The sequence below is a fragment of the Pan paniscus genome, chromosome 3 (genome assembly GCF_029289425.2).
Source record: "Pan paniscus chromosome 3, NHGRI_mPanPan1-v2.0_pri, whole genome shotgun sequence".
Classification (NCBI taxonomy): domain Eukaryota; kingdom Metazoa; phylum Chordata; class Mammalia; order Primates; family Hominidae; genus Pan; species Pan paniscus.
Window position 1 is genome coordinate 8,143,524 of NC_073252.2, and position 27,237 is coordinate 8,170,760.

At 43.3% G+C, this 27,237-nt stretch overlaps 1 protein-coding gene across 5 annotated transcripts in view; it reads right to left on the reverse strand.

Annotated features, from left to right (window-relative positions):
* Positions 1-27,237, reverse strand: part of AFAP1 (actin filament associated protein 1) — a 183,066-nt gene that overhangs the window by 108,429 nt on the left and 47,400 nt on the right. For 3 of the 5 annotated variants that reach the window (XM_034951933.3, XM_034951930.3, XM_034951934.3), the window contains exons 2-3: positions 5,540-5,668; positions 2,220-2,317 (exon numbers count right to left, since the gene is read on the reverse strand). In XM_034951933.3, the coding sequence (XP_034807824.1) occupies positions 2,220-2,317; positions 5,540-5,666 (225 nt within the window). In that variant the 5' untranslated portion in view covers positions 5,667-5,668. Of the gene's footprint in view, positions 1-2,219; positions 2,318-5,539; positions 5,669-5,791; positions 6,894-27,237 lie in introns of those variants that run through there. The other 2 variants (XM_034951931.3, XM_063603693.1) reach the window with 2 other exon arrangements.

A 27,237-nucleotide genomic window follows, 5' to 3' on the forward strand; every position in this document is an offset into this window, starting at 1 on the left:
GGCCTCCCAAAGTGCTAGGATGACAGGCGTGAGCCACCGCACCTGGCCCCAGCTGCTTCTAACTGTTCTCAGTTCCCGCTCCATCTCAGAACATCTTTCCCAATATGAAATGTGATGAAATATAAGACCCATCACAGGGGAGCCAGAGATTCCAGACAATCTTACAAAGAAAAAATGAAAATAAGCCAGAAGAGGAAGCCAGAAAATGGAAGAACTGCTGATTTCCCATCTAGCCCTTCATCTTTTAAAATAACAATGCTATATTTCTGGACTTTAACATCACATTATATCTAAAAACAGCAAATGAGGCCAGGTGGGGTGGGTCACACCTGTAATCCTAGCATTTCGGGGGACCGAGGCAGGAGGATCAATGAAGGCCTGGAGTTCAAGACAGCAACACAGTGAGACCCTTTCTCTATTAAAAAAAAAAAAAAAATTAAACATTTGGCTGGGCATGGTGGCTCACACCTGCAATCCCAGCTACTTGGGAGGCTGAGGAGAGAGGACTGCTTGAGTCCAAGGTGTTGAGGCTGTAGTGAGCTATGAATGTGCCAATGCACCAGCCTGGGTGACAGAGCAAGACCCTGTGGAGGAAAGAGGAAAGATGAAAGAGGGGAGGGGAGGAGAAGGTAGTAGAGGGGAGGGGAGGGGAGGGGAGGGGAGGGGAGGGGAGGGGAGGGGAGGGGAGAGGTGGGGAGAGGTGGGGAGAGGTGGGGAGGGGTGGGGAGGGGTGGGGAGGGGTGGGGAGGGGAGAGAGGAGGGCAGCATCAAAGCCCCCATCCACACCTAGTGAACCAGAATCTGCACTTTCAGATGGCCGGGTGGTTGGCTGAAGGCTAAAGTTTGAGAAGCGCTGCTCTGAGGAGTGATTAGAGTGCAGGACTTAAATATATCCTAAGCACTTGAGATATATTTGCTCTTTCCATCTCCTGGATAATCCTGAGGCACCGAGGTTACATTAATCTCCCCAAATCATATGAGGAGCCTAAGGCAGCGCGGGGGCGGGAAGCAGGCGGCCTTCCTCCTGAACTGCCCCTGCAGCCTACAGCCTCCCTGGACTCCACTTTGGTGGACAGGCTCAATGCTCACAGTCTTCTCCTGTCTGAGGCACGCTTGCATCTGATTTGCTGCCACACCTCTGAACTAGTATTGTTGAGAAAAGCGTGAATTTGAAATAAATGTTGCAATCTCTGCCCCCTCTACTTATTTTATGATGTTGAGCAAACCACACACCTTCACTGAGCCTCAGCTTCCTTCTCTGAAAAATGGGTGTACGTACACTTCCCCTGATAAGAAGCGTTAGGGGTTGAGGCCGAGTTGTGGGAGTTAATGAGTTGTAATTTATGGTGCTGTGTGGCAGGAACCCAGTAAGTGCTTGTTTCCCTCTGTGCCCACTGCAGTGAGAAGCCCTGAGTCCCTCCAAGACTCTTGAGCACTGTGCCAGGCCCAGGCAGAGCGGGGGTGATCAAGAAATGGCCCTGCCTTCCCACCGTTCGTATCCTGGCAGAGAGATCATCAGATGATTCACACTGAAAGCAAACACAGAAAGAGAATTGCTACTGATTTTGCCCTAACTTTGAATGACACTCTGAATTCCTCGAGTAAACAAGTTAGAAAACAGCCAAATATAGAAAAAGCTGAATGGTACATAAAAGTTTGCAAATGTGGGAATCGCCAGATTTAAAAAAAAAAAAAAACAAACAAATTTGAATTTGAATGCATAAAACTAAAGTATACATTCCTGAAATATGTACATATTTTTCTCTCTTGGAAACAATATGGATAGTTAACCCCAGAAGAAGTCTAACAATGACTATTAAAGTTTCAGAATAAGGTATTCAACTTCAGAATTAACTCAGAAGAGAGTCAAGTCCACAGGGTCTACAGATACTTTTGTCTGCTAAATCCCCTAATTTTTGTTTTTCTTAATCTGACATAAGAACAGATGTCTGTGGCCCTGTAGCTCCTGCTATAGGTAATTTATGGTGGTGTGAGGCAGTGCAAAGAAATGCTAGCTTCCTAAGGGGAGGCTACACTTAGAGTCTACCAACTAGCTATCACTAACAGCTTCTCAGCCCTAGAAATATACTCAAAGGAGTGCCTCGAGCCAAATAAGGGCTCCATTCTTCCACACTGGGCTTCCATCACAGGCCCCTGGAGCCCGTAAGTACCCCCAGGCCTCCAGCAACGACCACTGAGATGGTGGGACCTTGACTCACCAGCCAGGGCTGAGGGATCTCCGGCAGGGGCATCTGAGGAGGGGCTGGCAGGCTGTTAGCGGTCTCCTGCTTCTGAGCATGGTCCTTCACATCAAAACCTGTAAGAATTAACCAGAACCACAGAACTGGATGAGGATGGGGATGAGAATGGTACCACTAGCATCTATCAGTTCCTGAACCCTGTGTTGAACACTTTGCAAATATTTATTTTCTCTAATCCTTTACAACAGTCCTGCAAGGTTAGGTATTATTCTTCTCCATTTTACAGGTGAAGAACCGACAGCTTAAATAAAGTGAAAGAAAAGAAAAGAAAAAGAGAAAGAGAAAGGGAAAAGGAAAAGGAAAGGGAAAGAAAAAAGAAAAGAGAAAGAGAAAGAGAAAGGGAAAGGGAAAGAAAAAAGAAAAGAAAAAAAAGAAAAGAGAAAGAGAAAGGGAAAGGGAAAGAAAAAAGAAAAAAGAAAAAAGAAAAGAGAAAGGGAAAAGGAAAGAAAAGAGAAAAGAAAAAGAAGAAAAGAAAAGAGGAAGGAAAGAAGGGATGGATGGAGGGAAGTAGCAAGGGGAAGGAGGAAGCGGAAAGGGAAGGGGTGTAAGAAATGAATGAAAGCACTCATAGATGGAAATGGCGGCACTAGTGCCAGAGCCTGCATGCTCCTCAGTGCCGTGCTGCACCTCAAAGGGAAAGCTGCTCCCCCTCAACTTCTACTCAGGGCAGGCAGGACTTACCCCATGTAGTAATAGGACAGACACCTTCCTGGGAATCAATAAATTTTTATTAAGTGTCTTCTTAAAGTCAGATACTGTAATAGACATACTGTATGGAAGACATGACTGACATAAGCTCACGTGTCTTGGGCACTCATATTATAAGTTGGAAAAACAAACACATACACAACAAACTACTAGGAAAGGTGATGAACACGATACCAGTGCAGGCAGGAAAGAGGAAAAAACAAGTTTTAATTTGGGCACAGTACTATTTGTATGCCTAACACTCATTTGGAAAGGCCTGTAAAAATACTGACTTAACAACGATCACCTACAATGGGTCCAGTACTACACTAGAGGCCAAGCATTGAAACATGAAAAGCCCCAGTGCCTGACCTCCAGGAGCTGCAATGGAGAAAAGAACTTCGTTAGATAACTGCAAACAAACAAAAGCAAGAAAGGAAAAGCATAAATGACACACACACACACACACACACACACACACACACACACACACACACACAAAATCAATAGATAGGTTTAAAGCAAATTCAAGAGCTGAAGAAAGAATTCATGAATTGAAAAATATCAGGAGATTCATCCAGAAGGAGGCATGAAGAGACCAGTGCTGGAGCTCACTGGGCAGAGGAAGAGAAGACAGGAAATCAGGGGAAAGCAAATGGTCATCAATAGCTGACGTGTTTACTATGCATCAGGCACTGTTTTGAAATATTTTATACCATCTCATTCAATCCTCACAACATCCCATGAGGTCAATACTACCATTAGCCCTTTTTATACAAGGATGAAACTGAAGTATAAAAAGCTTAAGTAACCCGTGAAAGGTCGCACGTTTGGTAACAGGTAGGGCCAGAATCAAAAAGGCAGTTTAACTTTGGAGTTCATACTCATAACCACCTATGATAAAGCGCCTTGTGGGATGGCCGAAGGAGTGTGGATTGTGACCAGAGGCAAAGGTTGACAGATGCAAGAGTCTGAGCAGGGAAGTAACAAAATTACTTCAGAAGTGAACATTTCAGGCCAGGCGCAATGGTTCATGCCTGTAATGCCAGCACTTTTGGAGGCCGAGGCAGGCAGACTGCTTGAGCCTAGGAGTTTGAGACCAGCGTGGACAACATGGCAAAACCCTGTCTCTACAAAAATAACCTAGCTGGGTGTTGTGGTGTGCACACATGTAGTCCCAGCTACTAGGGAGGCTGCGGTGGGAGGATCACCTGAGCCTGGGAGGTCAATACTGCAGTGAGCAGTGATCACACCACTGCACTCCAGCCTGTGTGACACAGTGAGACCCTGTCTCAAAGAAAAAAAAAAGTTAATATTTCATATTACCCCAGAATAGGGTCCCTATCCTGCTTTCTTATCTAAGTGGCAGGCCCCATCGCCCACCCAGGTTTCCCCAAGCCACCCACGTTCAAACTGCCACCAAATCCTTCAGCCCATCTTCCAGACTGGCCAAGTGAGCTTTCCAGAATGCAAATCTAATCGTGTCATACATGGCTTCATATACTAAAAGAATTCATGTAAAAGTATAAATAAACTGTACACTTTAAATGGTGAAGTGTATGGCCTGTGAATCACATCTCGAAATAAAGAGGTTTAAAAGAAAAATCCTCCATCTCATCCGGCAGATTATCTCCATAGAGTCCTCAAGATTCTCACATCCCATCATCTAGGAACCGCCCCTCGGACCCTCCACCACCCCGGTCTCTCACGCAACTGGTGTGGACTTGCTTCTCAGGTGCTCTCATAAGGCTCTGATGCTCTCCACAGCAGCACTTAGCAGGCTTTCTTATTGCCTGCTTTTTATTGTCCCGCTCACTGTGCATGAAAGAGTTAATGTAGCAGGCCCAAAGCTGCTCTCTCTAGAGGGGCCTGCTTGCAAGGCTGGCCCTGGCTGGCCTCTGGGAACGTGGATTTCAGAAGTGATCCCACCATTCCCTGATGGACAAGGGTGGTTCACTGTGCCTGTACTGTTTGTGTAAACAACACAGTTGTGCTGAAGCCCTGCCTGTCCTGGAATTCTGGTGTGTGCTAGCCAGAGGGTGCCTAGAGGACCAGACCCAAGTAAAAACCCTGGACACCGAGTCTCCGATGAGCCTGAATGGAAATGTCGCACAGAGCTTGCTGCGTTTTTATTGCTGAGGACAGCGTGTGCTCTGTGTGACCCTCGTGGGAGGGACAGAGCACACAGACGCTGGCATATGGGTTCCTCCATGTTCCGCCTACATCTTCTCCCTTCCGATCTGCCAGTCGGACTGTGCATCCTCACTACGGCTGCAGTGCGTCCTGCACACGAGGAAGAACAACCTGATGCCAAGTCCCGTGAGTCCTTCCAGGTAATCTCCAAACGCTGGGGTTGCCCTGAGGACTCCCAACACACGATTCCATTAGCTCCTTCCAAGCTTTATCTTTCTACACCTGGAGGCTAACACAGAACTTGGCAGAAGTGTAAACCCTCAATGAAAACTTGATGAATAAATAAGCTTGTAAGTTAAAGAACAAATAAATATATTTTAGAAAGGTGGTAAAATTAAAGACAATTTAGAAGCCAAGACACTGTAAGAAGGAAAAGCAGACGTCAGAATGAGACTCACCTTTGGATGACTGTATCCTTAGCAGAATGTTGGTTATCACTGCCTTTTTCTCCCTGACAGTTGAGGTTAGATATTCATGGTCCAGGAGTTCAAGAAAGAGACGAAGTTCAACTATTAACTCTTCCATTGCTGACAACAAAAGAGAGGAAGAGTATTATTAGACCCAGTGATTTGCAAATGTCAAAGTATGAATGCTGAGTCTTACTCGAAGCATTTCATGTTTAGCTTGATGATTGGATATAGTATTCTGACCTAAAAAACAAGTTTGCTGAAAGCAGGTCCACTAAAAGATTCAGGCGTCTTCTTCTTAACAAATGCACTACTCCTTTGCTTCTGCTTTAAGGCAGCAAAATTCAACTGGGAGAAGCTCCAAAGCCAGGCTGCCAACAGATGGTGTGACAACCCAAAGGCCTGACGTCATCATTTGGTGTCAATTCCACGATATTAAATTTCAATGTCAAGAAGGAGATGGGAGTTTAAAATGCCAAAGAGTTTTCTAATAACCAGTACGGCATGGTTTCAGAAACTCAACACCCAGCTCTCTGCTTTTGCAAAGCTGGCTCCAGCCCAGGACAACTGTGAGCATGTTTACGCAGTTAGCACAAAGGAGGCCAGATGCCGAGGCTGGTGTAAATACAAGTTCAGGTGCTGACTTCCCACCGTGCCTTTTCCTTCTAGAATGATGGTAGACTTGACTTTTCCTCTGATATCCACAAGACTGGAATACTGGCTTAGGTCAGCAGTTTGTAGATGATGATCTTAGCCTCTGGGGATGTGAACTCCTCCTTTCAGGGAGCCCACAAGGCCCGAGGCCCAAACTATTTTCAGAATGCTAAGACATTATTCACCTTTTTCTGCATTAATGGTGTAAATGCCAGGGTAAAACTGCCAGCATCTTAGCACAAATCAAGGAAGTGACACCAAACTATCCTAGCGGTCATGATATCCTTCACCATATACTCACAGTTTTTCCTTTTTTTTTTTTTTTAAAAAAAAAAAAAAAAAAAACTACTTGGGCTGGGCGCGGTGGCTCATGTCTGTAATCCCAGCACTTTGGGAGACCCAGGCAGGCGGATCACCTAAGGTCAGAAGTTCGAGACCAGCCTGGCCAACATGGCCATCTCTACTAAAAATACAAAAAGTAGCCGGGTGTGGTGGCATGTGCCTGTAATCCCAGCTACTGAGGAGGCTGGGGCACAAGAATCGCTTGAACCTGGGAGGCGGAGGTTTCAGTGAGCCAAGATCTTGCACCACTGCACTCCAGCCTGGGCGACAGTGGGAGACTCTGTCTCCAAAAAAAAAAAAAAAAAAAAGGCCACTTTCACTTAGGAGTGTCTTTGAGAAAGCAGTAAAAAATAATGGCTTTTCTTAAATCTAACCTTTGAAGACACACCTTTTTTTTTTTTTTTTTTTTTTTTTTTTTTTTTTGAGACGGAGTCTCGCTGTCGCCCAGGCTGGAGTGCAGTGGCACGATCTGGGCTCACTGCAAGCTCCGCCTCCTGGGTTCATGCCATTCTCCTGCCTCAGCCTCCTGAGTAGCTGGGACTACAGGCGCCCGCCACCACGCCCAGCTAATTTTTTGTATTTTTAGTAGAGATGGGGTTTCACCGTGTTAGCCAGGATGGTCTCGATCTCCTGACCTCGTGATCCACCCATCTGGGCCTCCCAAAGCACTGGGATTACAGACGTGAGCCACCACACCCGACCAACACACACCTTTTTAACGTATCATTGAATGACATGGGAAGCACACATGAAGCCCTCCTGCACACGAAATACCACAGTCGTCTAGAGAAAAATCACTCTTGTGAGTGTTTGAGTTCCAAGCCACCCGAAGCCACTTGTTGCACACAGCACTATCTTTACTGGAGAGAGTGAATGACAGGCAAACTGCAACGACTTAGACTTGAGTACCTGGCAGACATGTTCTCAAGAATGAACACATGAGCTCATCACTTCAAGGTAAACAACTGATACCATTTGTGGCCAAGAATAAAAGTTGAGCTTCCAAGTGAAAAAATAATTTTTGAAACTTTGTATCCACCCCATAAGAGCTTACTGCCTCCTAATACTGGAGGCTTTTCTAATGAGATCAGCAGTGACATGAACAAATGTGATTTATATTGCCGAATGTCATATGTTGACATTTATTTGGAAGATCTGCACAACTCAGTGAACCATGATGTTACAAAGTCATGTATGGGTAAAAGATCCACCTAAAGAGCAAAATAAACTAAACTATTCTAATGTAACAGAGGATGGCACAGCTTCAGATGCCACATCACAACTAACAGTTAGGAAACTGCCACTTATCAAGTTTTGGTGTAGTATCAAAGAAGAATGTCTACAATTTTCTGAAAAGGCTACTGAAAAACTTCCCAACTACCTATCTGTAGGAGGTCAGATTGCCTTTTTCTTTTTTTTTTTTTTTTGAGACAGAGTCTTCCTTTGTCACCCAGACTGGAGTGCAGTGGTGCAATCTCGGCTCACTGCAAGTTCTGCCTCCTGGGCTCATGCCATTCTCCTGCCTCAGCCTCCTGAGCAGCTGGGACTACAGGCACCTACCACCATGCCCAACTAAATTTTTTTTTTTCTTTTTTCTTTTTTTTTAGTAGAAACAGGGTTTCACCATGTTAGCCGGGATGGTCTCGATCTCCTGACGTCATGATCTGCCCACCTCGGCCTCCCAAAGTGCTGGGATTACAGGCGTGAGCCACCGCGCCCAGCCCAGATTTTCTTCACATACTTCCACCATAATATCTCATACAGTCTGAGTGAAGAAGTAAATATGAGAATCAGCTATCTTCTAGGCCAGATACTAAAGATACTTGCAAAAGTCTAAAACAATGCTACTCTTCTAATTATCATGCTTTGGTAAATGCAGTTACTTTTCATAAATATATATTATTTATGTTAACATAATAGGTTTAGTGATATTTTAACGAATAAATATCTTAAAATTTGCCAATTTTAATTCTAATATGGTAAGTACCTACAGATATAATCATATAAATAAAGCTCTTTAAGGTCTTCAAAATATATTTTGAGACCAAAAAGTTTCAGATCTGAGATCTGCTGATGTAGGCAATTACTTTAAGATCTTCATTCATTTATTCGTCACTTACCTATTGTCAGTCATATAGGTCATGCAGCTCAACTGACAAAAGCATAATGAAAATGATTCATGCAAAAAGCCTAAGCAAAAAAGTTTGAGAGCCGCTCGTCTGTGGGATTCTTCCAAATCTACTATTCTGTAAGTCTACAACATCCTTCGGGATTAAAGAGGCTGCCATGTACCATCAAAGCTCTCATCATTTTAGGTAAGCGGGAGAGAAATGGTAAATGAGCTTAAGTAGGTGGATGTGGCACCAGCAGTTCACTCTTCCCAGCTGGGCGATTTTCCCTTCTATGAAATGAAGAAGTTGGACTAAGTATACCTTTCAATTAAGGTCTTTTTCATTAACCAATTTCTTGATTCTAAGCAATCTCATCTATACTTTAAAAATGGACCAGGCATGTTGGCTCACGTCTGTAATCCCAGCACTTTGAGAGGCTGAGGCAGAAGGATCACTTGAGCCCAGGAGTTCGAGGCTGCAGTGAGCCATGACTGAGTCAATGCACTCCAGCCTGGGTAATAGAGTGAGACCCTGACTCTCAAAAAAAAAAAAAAATGGAGGTGGGGGGCGGGACGGGGGGCTGATAGCATTATTCAGAATGTCAAAAGGTAGAAAATGAATGACAAATGAATGGATAAATGAAATGTGGTATATACATACAATGAAATATAATTCATCCATTAAAAAGAAAAAAATTCAGATAAATGCTGCAACATGAACAAACCTTGAAAACATGTTAAAATAGACAAAAAGAGGCAAATATTACGAGTCTACTTATATAAAGTACTTAGAGTAGTCAAATTCATAGAGGCAGAAAGTAGAACAGTGGTTACTAGGGGCTAGTGGTGGGGAGAATGTAGGGTTATTATTTAATGGGGTTCAGAGTTAACAGTTTGGGATGATGAAAATGTTCTGGAAATGGATGGTGAATATACCTAATGACACTAAATTTTATACTCAAAAAGGGTTAAAAAGGTAAAATGTATGCTATGCATATTTAATTTTAAAAAGGAAAGAGATTTTGCTTGGGTTCCACCTAACAGCATGGAACTATCTGAAGAGAACCTAAGGATGCATCGATCCTAACTTGCCACCTAAAACCTGAGCTCCCTCTACAGTGCGACCATGAGGCCTCTGTGCAAAACCCTCCAGAGCCTGGGAGTTTGTCGTGGCCCTGGCCAAGGTATCTGCCCGTCCTCTCCTCTGAGAACAGCAGCCTCAACCACAAGGGGGACTTTCAGCAGCCACTGCTATACTGCAAGGTCCTGCACACTGCCTCCCACTACTAGGTTACGGTTAATTGGACAGCCGGATTCCAAGACAGTCAATCAGATCTTCCATTCCTCTATCTTTTGCCTGAAGACTAAGAAACAGGATTCGGTTGGGATGGTCTCTTGAACTGAAAATATAGAAATGCAGCAACCAGGGCAAGTGCAAGTACACGGGTGCAAAGGACAGAAGCCAGCACTGGAGGACGAACACACAGAGGTGACACCCTCAGAAGCTGGCACACTCAGAGGCAGGCAGCCCCGCAAGAGAGGAAGTGTCTCAGACGCCGACCATGCTCCGAGGCTTTCCGGGCCTGTTGTTAGCTACTCGGAAAACTGGGCTGCACTTGAATTCCAAGAAATATTTGTATCATTCTAATAAATTTTCATTTCATTGTATTGTTATTAAGCTAATCTGTGTGGTTTTCTGTTCACCTGAAACTGTAACCAAAAGATTCTCAAAACACAGCTCTCCAGCGCCTCAGAAAGCGAAATACTCCCATAGCAGACAGTTGTAATTGTTAGAAAAGCTCCTCCTTTTTGGGATCTTCACAGACTAAATAAACCATATTTTCTACTTGACAGTCTTTCCAAATACTTAATACTCATCCCCTTTCTTCCAGCCTTCCAGCCTTCTCTAATTAAACACCCCAGTTGGCTCCCCCTCACTGAAGTCTTCCCTAATTACCAAAATCCATTCCTCCTGTAGCAGCTGTACTGATGACTGGATACTTAGTGACCTTAAGGTTTACTTGGGTTTTTGTGGGGTTTTTTCCCTCAAGGTAGCTAGTCAACTGGTTAAAGGCAGGTGTCATCCTATGTTTATCTCCAAACACCTGACGGCAGCCTAGCAGTACATTCTGCACAGACAGCATGCAAAGGTTTTCAAATGAGTGACTTCCAGAGGAAGAGAATGACCATTTTCTCACAACGGGTCCTGTGAAAGGCACTGTGCTGGCATCTACATAAAATAGCTCATTTGATTCTCACAAGAATGCAGCGAAGACGCACTGCGCCCCATCTACAGCAGAGGAATAAGAAATCCTGTGTCAGCTTTTAGTCTGCTTTTCTTTAAGCAAATCCTCACATAGTGATTACAAGTGCCAGGCACTGTTCTAAGCCTGTTACATATATGAACTCATGTGCTCTTCACAACATTGCTAGGAGGCACGTACTGTTATTATCCCCGTGTTGTAGGTGAGGAAATAGACACAGAAAGACTGCCTACGGTCACCAAGCCTCTCCAGTTGATAATCTGCTCACAGTCATATAGCTAGAACATAAATAACACAGTAAGAATCTGAACTCAAACCTGAGTCCAAAAGCCCTGCTTTGAACATTTCATAATAATAATTCCACAGATTGTTTTCAGAGATAACCCTAGTCTGATGAGATGTTATACCCATTTTGTATTTAAAAAGAGCAATAGTGTGACCAAATAAAATCTAGTCCTCGAAAAAAATTAGGAAAATGAACAAGAAATGTCAACATAGACTACAGAGTAACCTTAGAGGTAGCACAATTCTTCGTTGAGCTGTCTGGCTCCCCCATATCGCCAGTTCCCAGGACGCAGGTGCAGCTCCTGGTGCATCTCTGTATCTCTGCTGGTGCCTGACTACGTTCAACATAAACCAAGTGCTCAGAACACACACATGGAAGCAGTGAGCACAAACACACATGGCTGGTGGGCATGGCGTACCAAAATCTCACTCCGGCGCCAAAGAAAGAAGGGAAGAAGTTCTTGCAACCAATTCTCCATTTTAAACTTTTAATACAAACATGTCTTTCCCCTTAAGATCTAAGGGTAGTAACCAACACACACTCTGGAGATTTTCCTATAAATAAAGGTCTGGTGAAATATGTGTGCCTGAGCAGGGGGTGGCATCGTACTACTCTGGTCTGTGGACACGCAGCAGGTGTAGGACACCCACGTCTCCTCTCCACCCTCCAGAGCTATTGCTGTTTCTTACCAGCTGTGCAGCAGCTGGAAGATCCAGGAGTCCAGGCATTCGGATCCAGTTTCCACTGATGTATTCCGAGAGTGGCCTTCCCCTTATGCCACCTCAGACTTATCTTCACCATCCACCATCCACCTTTCCACTGCCGGACACAGGCTCTATCCTTCTATCAGGAGGAGGAGCTGCTTCTCCAAGGTCAAGAACAACAGGTGCCCTTGTTTTCCTCCAGGGCCTCCAGCCAAATCTCCCTTTACAATACAGGCTCTCCTATTTTCCCCTAGAAAGTACCATGGCCTCTGAAGCTCCTTACCGATGTTTAATAGAAAACTCCAGCTACCGTTAAGTACTGACCATGTACCAGGCAATAGGCTAAGTGCTTTACAGACATCTTAACTAATCTTCATAATAACCTTTCAAGATAGACACTGTTTTCACCATTTTTACAAGTGGAGAAATTGGTACTAAGAAAGGTTACGTTTTTGCCTAAGGTCACACAGTTAAAAATAAGAGCCAGAATGGGAATCAGAACCAGCTGTCACTACGTTTTATACCGTAACACTGACTCTCTAAATTTTGCTCCCGGTGGAAGAAGCTCCTAATGCCTCTTAGGTTACATCCCTCATAGGTTACGTTCAAATAACCTATCTCCCACCACACAGGACAGGCTAGCTAAACAAGTTATATCCCTCAAGGTCATTACTCAAATTGTGTTTGACATGTTTATTTTACTAATAGTTCTTACACTAAAAAATGAAATCTTTGAATTGGAAGAACAGCTGTAGATAGTTCACCCAACTTCCTCAATGTACTGAGGAGAAACTGAGGCTCAGGGAACTGGAAAGACTGAAGCAAGGGCCCAGCCCACTCACCTCTCCCGTCTGCACAGCCCAAAGACTTGCCAGAGGGTTCTGCACACAGGACAATAACCAGTCACATTCCAATATCCAAAATAACTGTCTGCATTTTATCTCATCTGAGCCTCACAATCTAATCATCATTGAGATATTACAGACGGTAGGAATCAAATGAAGAGAGGTGATGTGGCTGCCCCAAGGCAGCAAGCTAACAAGAGCCATATCTACACTTGAACCACCTCCTCTGTTCGACACCCCAGCCCCGACACCTGCTGCCCTGTTCTGGACAGAATGGCGAGGTCACCAAACACAGACTGGCATCAAGGACACAGGAATAAAATCACTGAATTCCAGAAAAAAAAATCTTCCCCAAACACCCACACCAAACAAAAGATCTGACCACGGAATTTAGCATTCCCAAAGTGACGGCAAAATTACCTGGAGGCGTTTCTGCATATATTTTATACATTAGAAAAGCAAAACTCCCTTCTTCCTAGCAAAAGGCCTCTTTGGACTAATTAATTATCTCTGCTTGCTTGCTTTTTTTTTTTTTTTTTTTTTGTGAGACAGGGTCTCTCTCTGTTGCCCAGGCTGGAGTGCAGTGATGCGATCACATATCACACCTCACACTCCCAAACAGCTGGGACTGCAGGCACGCACCACGACGCCCAAGTAATTTTTTAAATTTTTTGAAGAGACAGGGTCTCACTATTTGCCAGACTGGTCTTGAACTCCTGGGCTAAATTGATCGGCCTGCCTCGGCCTCCCAAAGTGCTGGGATTCCAGACATGCGCCCCGCCGCCCAGCCTTTCTGCTTTCTCTCACTCAAGTAGTATATCCCACAGCCCTAAATAAGCAAGGGAAATAAGAATTAGAACTAGACATCCCAGGAGACAAAGAATTCAACAAAGCAAACACACTTCCTGCTTAACCAATCCCTTCACTATTTACAGAAAATCTCTCTGGCTCAGGCTGGGCAGTGAGTTCATTTATTTCAACAAAATCAAAGAAATGACTTATGGTTTGTGGGAACCAAAACTACTTTAAAGGAATTTTCTTTATTTACCTTCATGACTCAATCATGGATTTGAAAGATAGGAGGGACCCTGGAGCCCAAATGCCTTTTTTTTTTTTTTTTTTTTTTTTTTTTTTGAGACGGAGTCTCACTCTGTCACCCAGGCTGGAGTACAGTGGCATAATCTTGGCTCACTGCAATCTCTGCCTTCTGGGTTCAAGCAATTCTCCTGCCTCAGCCTCCTGAGTAGCTGGTATTATAGGCACCCACCACCACGCCCGGCTAATTTTTGTATTTTTAGTAGAGATGGGGTTTCACCATGTTGGTCAGGCTGGTCTGGAACCCCTGACCTGATGATCCACCCACCTAGGCCTCCCAAAGTGCTGGGATTACAGGCGTGAGACACCGCACCCGGCCCAAATGCCTTTATTTCACAAGTGCAGTAACTGAGGCCCAGAGAAGAAAGGCGGCCTGAAGTCACAAAGCATTGGTAAAGGGGTGAGAGCCGGGAACGGGGTGACCAGACCGCCAGTCAAAGCGTTCCTTGCTGTGCACGGAACTGTCTTCCTCACACAGGAACTCCAAGACTGAGGAGGCTAAAGCACTGTCTGTCTCCGCTCTCCTACAAACCCGAGAAAGAAATGTCTACTGTTACTGGCTCTGAGAAAACACTATGAACTACCCATCACTTCCTGCTGCATCTGAGAAACACGGGGAAAGTTGCCACAGGCGACAGGCTCTGCAGAGGCTGCCACATCCATATTCCCCACAGGCTTCACACTTTACTGATGTGCAAAACACCTATTGCTATTTGCATCCTGAATTACACTCAAGGGCCTTGCTACAACCAACACAGTTGCTGGTGGCCTTTTGATTTCCTTTCTATTTTTATCTGTGATCCTTCCCATATGGTTCTTCCCTTCAAATTTCTAACCCGCTACAGAAACTCCCGGGACCTAGACCCAGGCAACTCCCCATTATCTAATCTAAATTGGGGGGTGGGAACAGTATGTGCATTTTCCCAATTTTCCTGCTCCCTCTGTACGTCCCCGCTCCCCTGTCTAGTCTACACCACTCATCCCCCAGCACTCCAACCTGCCGGCCCTCATGGGGTGACCCTCTGATAGCACCCGCCACTTGAGTCAAGGCTACCTCTCCTGCCAGGCACCCCCGCATGGCATCACCTCCCTGACCTCTCCTCACCCCTCTGAATTCTGCCAATGCCAATGAGCACAGCTCACATCCCACCTCTTGGTGAAGCCGTCCCTGATCATTCTATCCCCGCCAATGCCACTCATTTGGCCCTCATCCTCCACTGCTCCTTAGAAACCCGGACTCTGGGCCAGGTGCAGTGGCTCGCACCTGTAATCCCAACACTTTGGGAGGCCGAGGTGGGCAGATCACCTGAGGTCAGGAGTTCGAGATTAGCCTGGCTAAGATGGCAAAACTCCATCTCTACTAAAAATACAAAAATTAGCCGGGCATGGTGGCACACGCCTGTAGTCCCAGCTACTCAGGAGACCAAGGCAGGAGAATCACTTGAATCCGGGTGGTGGATTGCAGTGTGCCAAGATCACGCCACTGCACTTCAGCCTGGGCGACAGAGTGAGACTCCATCTCAAAAAAAAAAAGAAGAAGTAAAAGAAACCTGGACTCTGTCACCACATAAACCTGGATCCACATCCCAGCTGATTCTTCCTAGTTGTGTGACCTTGGGTAAGTAGCCCCCCCAAATTATCTCATCCTTAAAGCGAGATGGATATTATATATCTCAGCATCATCATGAGGATTAAATGAGCTAACACGCATGCACAGCCAAGCATTTCATCAGTGGTAACTACAACCGTCATTATTAGCACATGTTCATCTTATTGGAACTTCACTTTAAGACACGGGATCCATGAATGCAGTCAATGAACACGACCCCATACCTCCTGTCCTCTAAAACTATGAAGTCCTAAAGTAAGTACCACACCCTCCACAAGAAAAGTCATGACAGACTCCTCTGTGCAACTCTATGCAGATAAGCTTGAAACTAGGTTAAATAGATAATTACTTTCATAAGAAATTTCCTAAGAAAAAAATAATTTACCAGAATTACCCTCACAAAATAACAAAAAACAAAAAAACACCAGACCCAGGTAGTTTTACAGGGGAATTCTACCAAACCTTAAACACCAAGGCTACTGCATAAATTGTTCCAGAGGATAAAATACACAGAACATAACCAAATTCTTTTTTTTTTTTGAAGCAAATATAAATGTGATATCTAAACCGAATAGATAGCACAAAAAAGAAAACCAAAGACCACTTTTCCTTACATCAGTGCAAATATCCTAAATAAAATTTTAGCAAACAGAAGCCTACACATTACTACCATGCCCTTACCAAATGAGATTCACTCTAGAAATGCAGGCTGGGTGCGGTGGCTCACACCTGTCATCTCAGCACTTTGGAAGGCCGAGGCAGGCAGAGCACGAGGTCAGGAGATCAAGACCATCCTGGCCAACATGGGAAACCCCGTCTCTACTAAAAATACAAAAATTAGCAGGGCGTGGTGGCACGTGCTTGTAATCCCAGCTACTCGGGAGGCTGAGGCAGGAGAATCGCTTGAACCTGGGAGGCGGAGGCTGCAGTGAGCCGACATAGAGCCACTGCACTCCAGCCTGGTGACAGAGCAAGACTCCATCTCAAAAAGAAATGCAAAGGTGATTCAATATTAGAAAATCTACTAATAGGCCAGGCGCAGTGACTCACACCTGTAATCCCAGCACTCTGGGAGGCCTAGTCAGGCAGATTGCTTGAGCCAGCGAGTTTGAGACCAGCCCAACAACATGGTAAAACCCCATCTCTATAAAAAATACAAAAATTAGCCAGATGTGACGGCACACACCTGTAGTCTCAGCTACTTAGGAGGCTGAGGCAGGAGGATCACCTGAGCTCAGGGAGGTTGAGGTTACGGTGAGCCATAAGCGCATCACTGCACTCCAGCCTGGGCAACAGAGTGAGACCCTATCTCAAAAAAAAAAAAAAAAGAGGAGGAGGAAAGACAGAAAGAAAATCTACTGATATATTCACCATATTATTATCTAATGAGAAGATAATGCAATTGTTCCACAGATCATGAAAAAGCCTTCAACAAAATTTAATAATCATTCCTGATATTTTTAAGTCAATACACTTGGAATTGATAGGCACTTAACTTGATAAAATACATGTACTAAGATTAAAACACCCACACCCAAAAAAACAGCATCTTATTTAATGAGGAAACACTTCAAAAATTCCCAGTAGGGTCAGAAACAAGTCAAAGAGGCCCATTTCCCCCACTACTTTTTAACATTGTAGGAGAAGTGTTAGTCAAAGCAATAAGAAAAGAGAAAACAATCAGAAACTTTAAAAAAATTATTTCTATTGGCAGCTGATGTGAAAGTAAACCTGGTAAAGCAGGAGACGTGAAAACTGTAGCTTTCTGCATGCTTATTTTATATCAAACAATAAATAGCTAGAAGGTATCATGGAATATCAGCACCCATTTATAAAACAATAAAAAAGTAAACTACTTTAAAGAATTTAGCAAGAAATGCGCAAAACTTACACAGGGAAAACTTAAAACTTGACAGAAAGATGAAGAAGTAAATGTGAACAAATGGAAAGATGTCCCCTTGCCTTTGGACAGGACAACTTCACATCAAAAAGATGTCAATTCTCCCCAAGTTAACAAATACATTTCCAGCAATAGCAATAATACACTGACATCATTTGGATGTCCCCTCCAAATCTCATGTTGAGATGCAATCCCCAGTGTTGGGGATGGGGCCTGGCTGGTGGGAGGTGTTGGGTCACGGGGGTGGATCCCTCATGGCTTGGTGCTGTCCTTGCAATAGTGAGTGAGTCCCACTCAGGAAAAGTGGTTGTTTAAGTGTGGCTCAACTCCCCCACTCCCTCTCTTGCTCCTGCTCTGTCATGTGAGACACCTGCTCCCCCCTTCACCTTCCACCATGACTGGAAGCTTCCTGAGGCCTTCCCAAAAGCCGAGCAAATGTCGGCACCATGCTTGTAAAGCCTGAAGAACTATGAGCCAATTAAATCTCTTTTCTTTAGAAATTACCCAAGTTCAGGTATTTCTTTATAGCAATGCAAGATAGGCCTAACCCGTATATCAACAAATTTTGTTTTGTTTCTGGAACTAAACAAATTGATTCTAAATTTCATATGGAAAAAATAGGAAGGCAGAGATGTCTAAGAACAATGAAGAGAGAATAGCCAGCCCTGCCAACTACTTAAAAATAATAAAGGCTCATCATTAAAACCATTTGATACTAACATATTTAAATTCCTAGTCGGATCCATAGAACAGAATAAAAAGTCCAGTAATAGACCCAAATACACACAGAAATATAAGAAAAATTGTCGCCTTAATAACTGGGGTTGGGACAACTAGTAACTATTTGGGAAAAAGAAAAGATGAAACTCAATACTTACCTTACATACACCAGAAAAACTCTAAAGATATTTGAAAACCCAAACAGAAAAAAATGAAACAACTCAAGTTCTAGAAGAAACAGATGAATTCTTTTATAACCTGGGTGTCGAAAAAGATTTTCTAATTCTGACTCAAAATCAGATGTAAAAAGAAAAGACTGATCAATGTGCCTACAAAAAGTATGAGCTCCTGGAGAATGACAAACATGGATTATGGACTCCTATCCCCTGCCCTGCCTAGCAGTGAACTCATACACACGGTGCATTCCCTAAACTTCTTGGCCCACCACACCTCTGTGCTTTATGCTGACTCTCTGCAGAGGAGAGGCTGGGTCAATGGTTACACCTTTCTTTGACAAAGGCAGGACGCTGGAGAACTGTTTCACAAAAACTCATCTCATCGCTCTCTAGATTTCAGGCTCCAATTAAGAAACAGTTCCCAAACCATGACCAACCTGCTTTTCAGAAAAATCACCCTGGTTTGCTACACTCTTTTCAGTGACTTCTCCGGATCCTGTATAAAAATCTTAATTAACCTGGACTCTGCTTATTTTCTAGATTGTCTCTTTCCACTCTGCTTATGTGTCACACTTCAGCCCTTCTCAATCCCTCAATTTCCCACAAATATCACGCCTGCTTCTGCCCCAGGCCTCTGCACGTGCCACTGCACATGCCACTGCTCTCTGCCCGGTATGCTTAACTCTGTGTGTCCCTGCGTCGTCCCACACACACATCACTACCACACCTTCCTTCACCTGGCTGTCTCACTGAGGTGCTACACTTCAAGACTCAGCTGCGTCACCCCCGCCTCAGGCCGACCATCACCGCCTCTCTCCCGCTATGCTGTAATAACAGGCTAATTTGTCTGTCTCCTCCACTAGCCAGCAGACAGTTGGAAGACAGGGACCACTGTGTGACTTCTCTCTTTGCCCAGAATGTCAAGCACGATGCCTGATGTGGAAACAAGAACATGACACTCAGTATATGTTTGGTGAATTAATTCACTTTTATGTTTCCAGTTCTCCATAATAGACAACATTCCTGAGATCTGCTTTAAAGAGAAAATTGCAGAGAAAGATGCCATGGCTTGTCCTCTCATACTTAGTAACCATGTCTTTTGTGATAGTCTCAGAACATACAAAAATTCGTGGTGAAAGACTAATTCTGATGAGTTCCTTTTCTCGAGCAAGTTGATCACCACCTGTTCAGGGCCCTCTCTGTGTGAGAATACTCGGTGTTCCAAAGGGAATCAGAACTCGAGTGGCACTGAAGCAAAGGAGCTGTGTTCGAGCATGGTCCTTGCATATTTTCCCTTATAGGGTTACAGCTCAGACTCTCCATGCAGACTCTTCCAATTATTTCCACAGGCCTCCGCAGATCATCCAAATGCGCTGCTTAAAGGTAGATCTAAGAAATCTCAGAAAAAGCAGCATAGCTTTAGGCACTGTCTGGTTGGAAAGCTTCCCTCAGCTGGACTGCATCTAAAATTCTTTTTGATGACCAGTATTTGAACGACTGGATGATTTTGAATGCAAGTCATTAAACTTCTTTGATTCCCAGTTCCGTAATGTATAATGTGGGGATAATAACAGTTATGTGCCTACCAAGGCTGCAATGAACGTCTAAGGACTGCTGTAAATAAAAACCTCTGGCTTTGGGGACACTCAATTTACAGTAGTTTAATTTGCACCTAAAAAGGGAAAGCAAATCAAATCTATTTATAGTTCTCCAGTGTCTGAACAGAACCTATGACAATCGCTGTGCAGTTTCAACTCTGAAAGTGGGATCTTTAAAAGATTTCTCAATATCCCAAAGGAAAGCCTGTGTTTATAAAAGGGATCTGTGCATGTGTGTATATTCTAGGTCCTGGGAATGTTCCTTTCTGAATTCTAAGGAGCCAGCAAGGAGTCTTCAAAGGAACTGGTGTAAACTCCACAGAACACTTTACTTCGGGAAATTAGCCTGACCCTTAAAAGTCAGATTAATTAATGGATGGACATACAAGCCCTGATGGAAAATATCCTTCTATTGTTCTGTAGAAGGCAAAAAACAGGACCTAGACCTGGGTATGTTTTTTGCTTATCATAATAATATACAGAACGTGATAATGGGTTACAGAAGCCAGACCTCCTGATGCCTAGGCTGGGAGAAGGTTATTGACATAAACCAGGCTGGTTGCTAACAAAAGCTTTAAATACGATATCGAAAGCACAGTGTTTCCCTTCCATTTACAGAAGGTCAATTTAGTTCAGTAACAAGTTATTAAACACTATGTTCACAACACTGAACTCAGAATTTAAAGACAAGTGAGATGTTACCCCTGACATCCAAGGGCTCACAACCTAGAACAGCAGACACATACCTGGACTCACAGAACCCTTATTCTAGGAAAGGAAGAATCACAAAAGGTTTCTAGAAAAAATGGCATTGATGGATCTCCACTTTTGTAAAGATCCTTCCAGAGGCAGCTTTAAAGGTGAACTGGTGGAGTGGGAGACTGGAGTAGGAAGGGGCACACCAGTCAAGAGAGGGCAAAGAATGATAGGAACAGGAGAATGGAAAGAGGAAATGCAAATTTAAACTCTATTTATTGTCACATATTTTGAACATTCACTAAAAACAAGAACAATTAAGTCACTGCAAAATACTTGGGTATCTAAGTGTGGGGTACCCAATAATAAGCAAAGCAAACGTGATCCCAAGTTAGAGACAAGCAGTATGCAAATAAATATAAACACACAGAAATAACGATGGGTGTTACAGGAAAATGCATCTAACCAACAATTTTATGTCAAATTTTCAAAATCTCTGATTTTCTACTCTGACAAATCAAGCTAAAATAAATCAAAGTTGGAACAAAGCCACCAATATAATGTTAAAAAGTATTCAAATGTAAAACCAATTGAGCCAAAAATAGCATAATGATGTAACCATTTGGAATGAGCATTTATGAGGCTTTAAATCATTTTTATATTACTATTTTAAGGATCAGCGCTGCCAGCACTGCAAACTTAAACTCAGAATATTCACGTACGCATATACTCTTACTGGGCAACACATGGTTTCAGTATTTTCTTAGACACAAAGGAGGAATTTGTCTTTCTTCTGGCTCAGTACTATTATGCTATTATAGTTTTTTAAATTGTCATACTATTTGTTTTTATTTCATAAAGAACAATTTTTTTTTTTTGAGATGGAGTCTCGCTCCATTGCCCAGGCTAGAGTGCAGTGGCACAATCTCAGCTCACCATAACCTCTGTCTCACAGGTTCAAGCGATACTCCTGCCTCAGCCTCCCAAGTAGCTGGGATTACAGGCACGCGCCACCACGCCCGGCTAAGTTTCGTATTTTTGGTAGTGACATGGTTTCACCATGTTGGCCAGGATGGTCTTTCATTCCTGGCCTCAAGTGATCTGCCCACCTCGGCCTCCCAAAGTGCTGGGATTACAGGCGTGAGCCACCACGCCCAGCCCCATAAAGAACAATTATTAATTTCAGGAATGCTTTGTTTCGACACAAAAACTTGGATTTTCAAAAATGAAATTGTGACATTTTAGAAAAACAAGTTATTTAATATACAGAAAGGACATTATGATTCACCTAAATGCACCAAAACACAAAGTGTCTTAACTGCTCTTCCTTCCCCAGCAACTCTCCTCACCCCTTCTGTTATAAATACACTTCCACCTGCTCTGAATATGTGGCTAGGAGGCTACCTGCCAATAAATTCTGAACTCCTCCTCTTACAAGGATCAGTAACAAGAGAGGGGACATGGGTACACAGGTACAGACATTAATATGACCATAAGGAAATATTATGAATAGCTTTATGCCCACAAATTCAAAAACATAGATGAAATGGGCAAATTCCTTAAAAGATGCAAACTTTCAGAAACGGAAAAGAAGAAACAGACTATCTGAACAGCTCTATATTAAAGAAAACTCCAGCCCCAGGCAGCTTCACTAGTGAATTCTAGCAAATATTTCAGGAGAGGTAATACAATTTTCTACAAACTCTTGCAGAAAATTAAAGGGAAGGGCAAGCAAATAACTCAGAAAAAAGACATTACAAGGAACCAAAAACAGACTAACACACCTCACAAACACAGACAGAAAAATTGTTAACAGTTTTTTTTGTTTGTTTGTTTGTTTTGAAACAGAGTCTCACTCTGTTGCTCAGGCTGGAGTGCAGTGGCATGATCTCGGCTCACTGCAACCTCCGCCTCCCAAGTTCAAGAGACTCTCCAGACTCAGCCTCCCAAGTAGCTGGGATTACAGGTGCCCACCACCACCCCCGTCTAATGTTTGCATTTTTTAGTAGAGACGGGGTTTCACCATGTTGGCCAGACTGGTCTCGAACTCCTGACCTCAGGTGATCTGCCCGCCTCAGCCTCCCAACGTGCTGGGATTACAGGCATGAGCCATTGTGCCTGCCATTAACAAAATTTTTAGCAAATTAAATTAAATAATATCCAAAAAGGATAACACATTAAGACCAAATGGAGTTTACCCTTGGAATTCAAGGTTGGTTTAACACTGGAAAATCATTAAGTATAATTCACCATATTAGCAGATACCAAAATGAGGAATACAGGGGGGTTGTTTTCTAGTAAATCTAATAAAAGGCATCTGTCTGTAATCCCAGCACTTTGGGAGGCCAAGGGGGACGGATCACGAGGTCAGGAGATCAAGATCATCCTGGCTAACATGGTGAAACCCCATCTCTACTAAAATTACAAAAAATTAGCCAGGCGTGATGGCACGTGCCTGTAGCCCCAGCTACTCGGGAGAGGAGGCTGAGGCAGGAGAATCATTTGAACCCAGGAGGCAGAGGTTGCAGTGAGCCAAGATCGCACCACTCTGCACTCCAGCCTGGGCAACTCCATCTCAAAAAAAAAAAAAGGCATACATATAAAAACTAAAGTTTTTCATATTCTTTATCTCACTTTATGATTAAAACTCATCAAACTACATTCTTTAAACATGTGAAGTTTATTGTACATCAACTGTGCCTCAATGAAGCATTGTTTTTTTTTTTTAAAAAAGAACAATTGAAAAATGAAAGAAAAGGAAAAAAGCAACCTAGTACCACTTCCAATAGTATTAAAATATGTTAAATATATTAGGATAAATTTAACAAAGTATGTAAAACATCTATAAACTGACAACTATGAGATGCTGTTAAGAAAACACCAGTCTATGTCTGGTGGGAGGACCATAAATAAAAAGAGAGATACTATATTTAGAAGAATCCCTACTGCTAAAATAATAACTCTCCCCCAAATCCATCTATAGATGCAACACAATCTCAGTCAAGATCCCAGGAGCAATTTTTGTTTAAAAAAAAAAAAAAAGAAGCCAATTCTAAAATAGACAAAAATGAAAAGAACAAAGAACTAGAACACAAATTGGCCAAACGAGGTGGAGAAAAAAAGAACAATGTTGGAACACTTCTATTACCTAGCTTCAAGGCTTACAATAAAGCTACAATTATCAATACAGTGTGGTATTGGTGTTAGGATAGATTGGTGAACAAAGTCCAGAAATTCACCCACACATAAACGGTCAACTGACTTTTGACAAAGATGCCAAGATAATGCAATGGGGAAAAAAAACAGTCCTTGGAACAAATGCTGCTGAACAACTGGATGTCAGTATGGGGAAAACTAAACTCTACTCCTTACGTCGTACCAAATACAAGAATTACCTTAAATAGATCAGACCTAAACATAAAAGATAAAACTATAAGACGTCTCAATGAAAACATAGGAAAAAAAGATTTATGACTCTGGAGATAGGCTGAGATTTCTTACAGCAGAAGTACTAATATATAAGAAAAAAATAAATTGAACTTTTTAAAATAAATCTTTAAGAAAATCAGAAGAAAACATCTGCAATACACATTTCATGACACAGCACTTGTAACAACACACTGAATACCAAAAACACATGAAGACAAACAACCTAATAAAAAATGGGCAAAGTGGTTACAGACATTTCAGGAATGGCCAATAAGCACATAAAAATATGCTAATATCATGAGTCATCAGGTTAATGCAAATTAAAATCACAATGAGATGCCCTGATACATCCACCAGAATGATTAAAATTCAAATGACTCATCATATCAAGCCTTAGCAAAACTGGAGAGCAACTAGAATCCTCCCGCTTTCCTGGTAGGAAGGCAGAGTTTGGCAGTTTTTTGTAAATTTAAATGTACACGTACCATGAGATCCAGTAATGCCACTCCTGGCTATTTACCTAAGAGACATTACTGCATGTGTCCACATAAAAACAATGGCAGCTTTCTTCATAACAGCCCAAAACTGAGCACAGCCTAAGCAGCCACTAATAAGCATGTGGATAAACAGATTGCAATATGTTCACACAATGGAATCCTTTTCAGCAAGAAAAATAAATTACCAAAAAAATAAAAAATAAACTACCCACACACATAATTCAGATTAATCTCAAAAAAAGCCACGCGAAAGAAGCTAACACAAGCCCAAAAGGCATGCTATCTGACTCTGTTTGGGTGAAATTCTAGAACTGGCAATGGAATCTGCAGGGCCAGGAAGCAGATGAGCGGTTGCCCGGGTCTGTGTCCTGGGAGAGGACTGACAGCAGGGGCTGTGAGTGAATTCAGGGTGGAGAATGTTCTCCGTCTTCACGGACTAGGATTCTGTGGGCTGAAGAAGCACATCCGAGGCAGAGAACCAAAGACCAGAGAGAAAACCTAACTGGTCAAGGTCACGTAAAATTCAACAGGAAACACTACATATTCTAACTGATAATACTAGATCTAGGTAAATAGAACTTTAAGAGATTTTGCTACACAACAGCATTAAACTTAGGTAATAATAGCATCAGACTGGCTGAGCATATTAAGAGCTAATTCTGTTTTTCATAAGGAAGACAGCAGAATTCCTAATCACAGGCTCTAATGAATTGTATTCTCCTCATTATCATAAAGCTGTGTTACATCTTGATATTCATGAGTGAGTCTTCTAATCCAAAGGAGGGAATAAAAAACAAAGGGGAAAGAAAAGGAAGGTTGAACTTATAAATATGGTCTCATTAAAAAAAAAAAAAAAAACAAAAGGCCGGGCGTGGTGGCTTACACCTATAATCCCAGCACTTTGGGATGCCAAGGCGGGTGGATCACCTGAGGTCAGGAGTTCACAAGACCAGCCTGGCCAACATGGTGAAACCCCGTCTCTACTAAAAATACAAAATAAATTAGCTGGGTGTGGTGGTAGGCACTTGTAATCCCAGCTACTCAGGATGCTGAGGCAGGAGAATGGCTTGAACCCGGGAAGCGGAGGTTGCAGTAAGCCAGGACGGTGCCATTGCACTCCAGCCTGGGCAGCAAGAACAAAATTCTGACTCAAAAAAAGAAAAAGAAGAAAAAAGCAGACTATGTTCACTTTATGGGTGAAGTAAATGAAGTTTAGAGAGGTGAAGAGCCCACAGGCTAGGAAGGTCAGGAGCAAATTTCTCCTAAATCACTGCAGGGATGGGCAAATTTCAGTAGGGGACAAAAGAGGCTCCGGCACCATTTCTAAGTACAGAAGCATCACTTAAGAACTACACAGGCCTCTCGACATGGAATGAAAGATGACCTGGCCAGCTGCCAACTGCCCCATCAGAACATCTAAGGCTCTGCAGATGTCCAGAGTGACAGATGGGCTCCTGACCACAGGGACAGCAGGCTCTGCAGAGGAGCAGTGGGAGGTTCCAGACTGAGAGAGCAGTTCAGACCTCTGCATTCCCCAAGGAGACACTGGGGGAGGGGCAGCCCACAGAAACGGGGAGGTGGGAATCATCGTACGTGCATGCTGCCAGCTGTGAGATGCCACATGTCCAGCAATTAAGAGAACAGACATTCCCCATTCACCTCCATCTTTTTGCACTTGAACTTGATTATATGCATCTCTCAGCCATGATTTAAATAAAAAGCCGACCCTGATTAACATGGGATCTGGTGGGTAGAGTGGAGACAGCAGCTTCCAGGGTGCCGAGAACACGAACCCCCAAGACTCAGCCTTTCCCATCGAACAAACCACCATCATTGGTAACACCCCAAACTATTCCATGACGCATTTGAGACTGCACCCTGACCTCAGCCAGCTGGGATGAAATTGCAGCCCATGAGTCAAACGTGGGATGTGGTGGGGGGGCAGCGGGGTGGGGGATCCTATAGGAAAAAGGCGGATGAAAATACCCTCCTTGAGATGGCAGAGGGCAGACGGAGAAAAAGACCATCAAGAGAACATCAAAACACACAACCAGAAAAAGATAAACCGGAGCATTTCAACCATAAGAACTTTAACTCTTACCTCTCAGTGTATCTCATAACATATATGAGAAAATGAAGAAGACACAAAGACTGAAATCAAGGGATTTTTACCAGCCCCGGTGCCAGGGGGGGCAGAAACCACCCCGTTTCTCCTGGTCTCTTCTAACTGGTCTATGGCTTTTTACACTATTCCAAATCAGTGGCTAGCCAACATCCCCTTTCCATCAGGAAAATCATGTTGAATCATGACTCTTGTAAGATGTCTAAAAAGACATAAAACTGCCTTCACGCTCTAAAGTTACATTACACTTTTAACGTAAAAAAGCTAAGGATTGGCTGGGTGCGGTGGCTCACGCCTGTAATCCCAGCACTTTGGGAGGCTGAGGCGGGCGGATCACGACGTTAGGAGATCCAGACCACCCTGGCTAACATGATGAAACCCTGTCTCTACTAAAAAATACAAAAAATTAGCCAGGCGTGGTGGCGGGCGCCTGTAGTCCCAGCTACTTGGGAGGCTGAGGCAGAAGAATGGCATGAACCTGGGAGGCGGAGCTTGCAGTGAGCCGAGATAGAGCCACTGCACTTCAGCCTGGGTGACAGAGTGGGACTCTGTCTCAAAAAAAAAAAAAAAAAAAAAAGGTTAAGGGTTAAAGGATTTTCAAAAAGTACTTTCTGTCCTCCAGCTTGGAACACCCTAAACCTG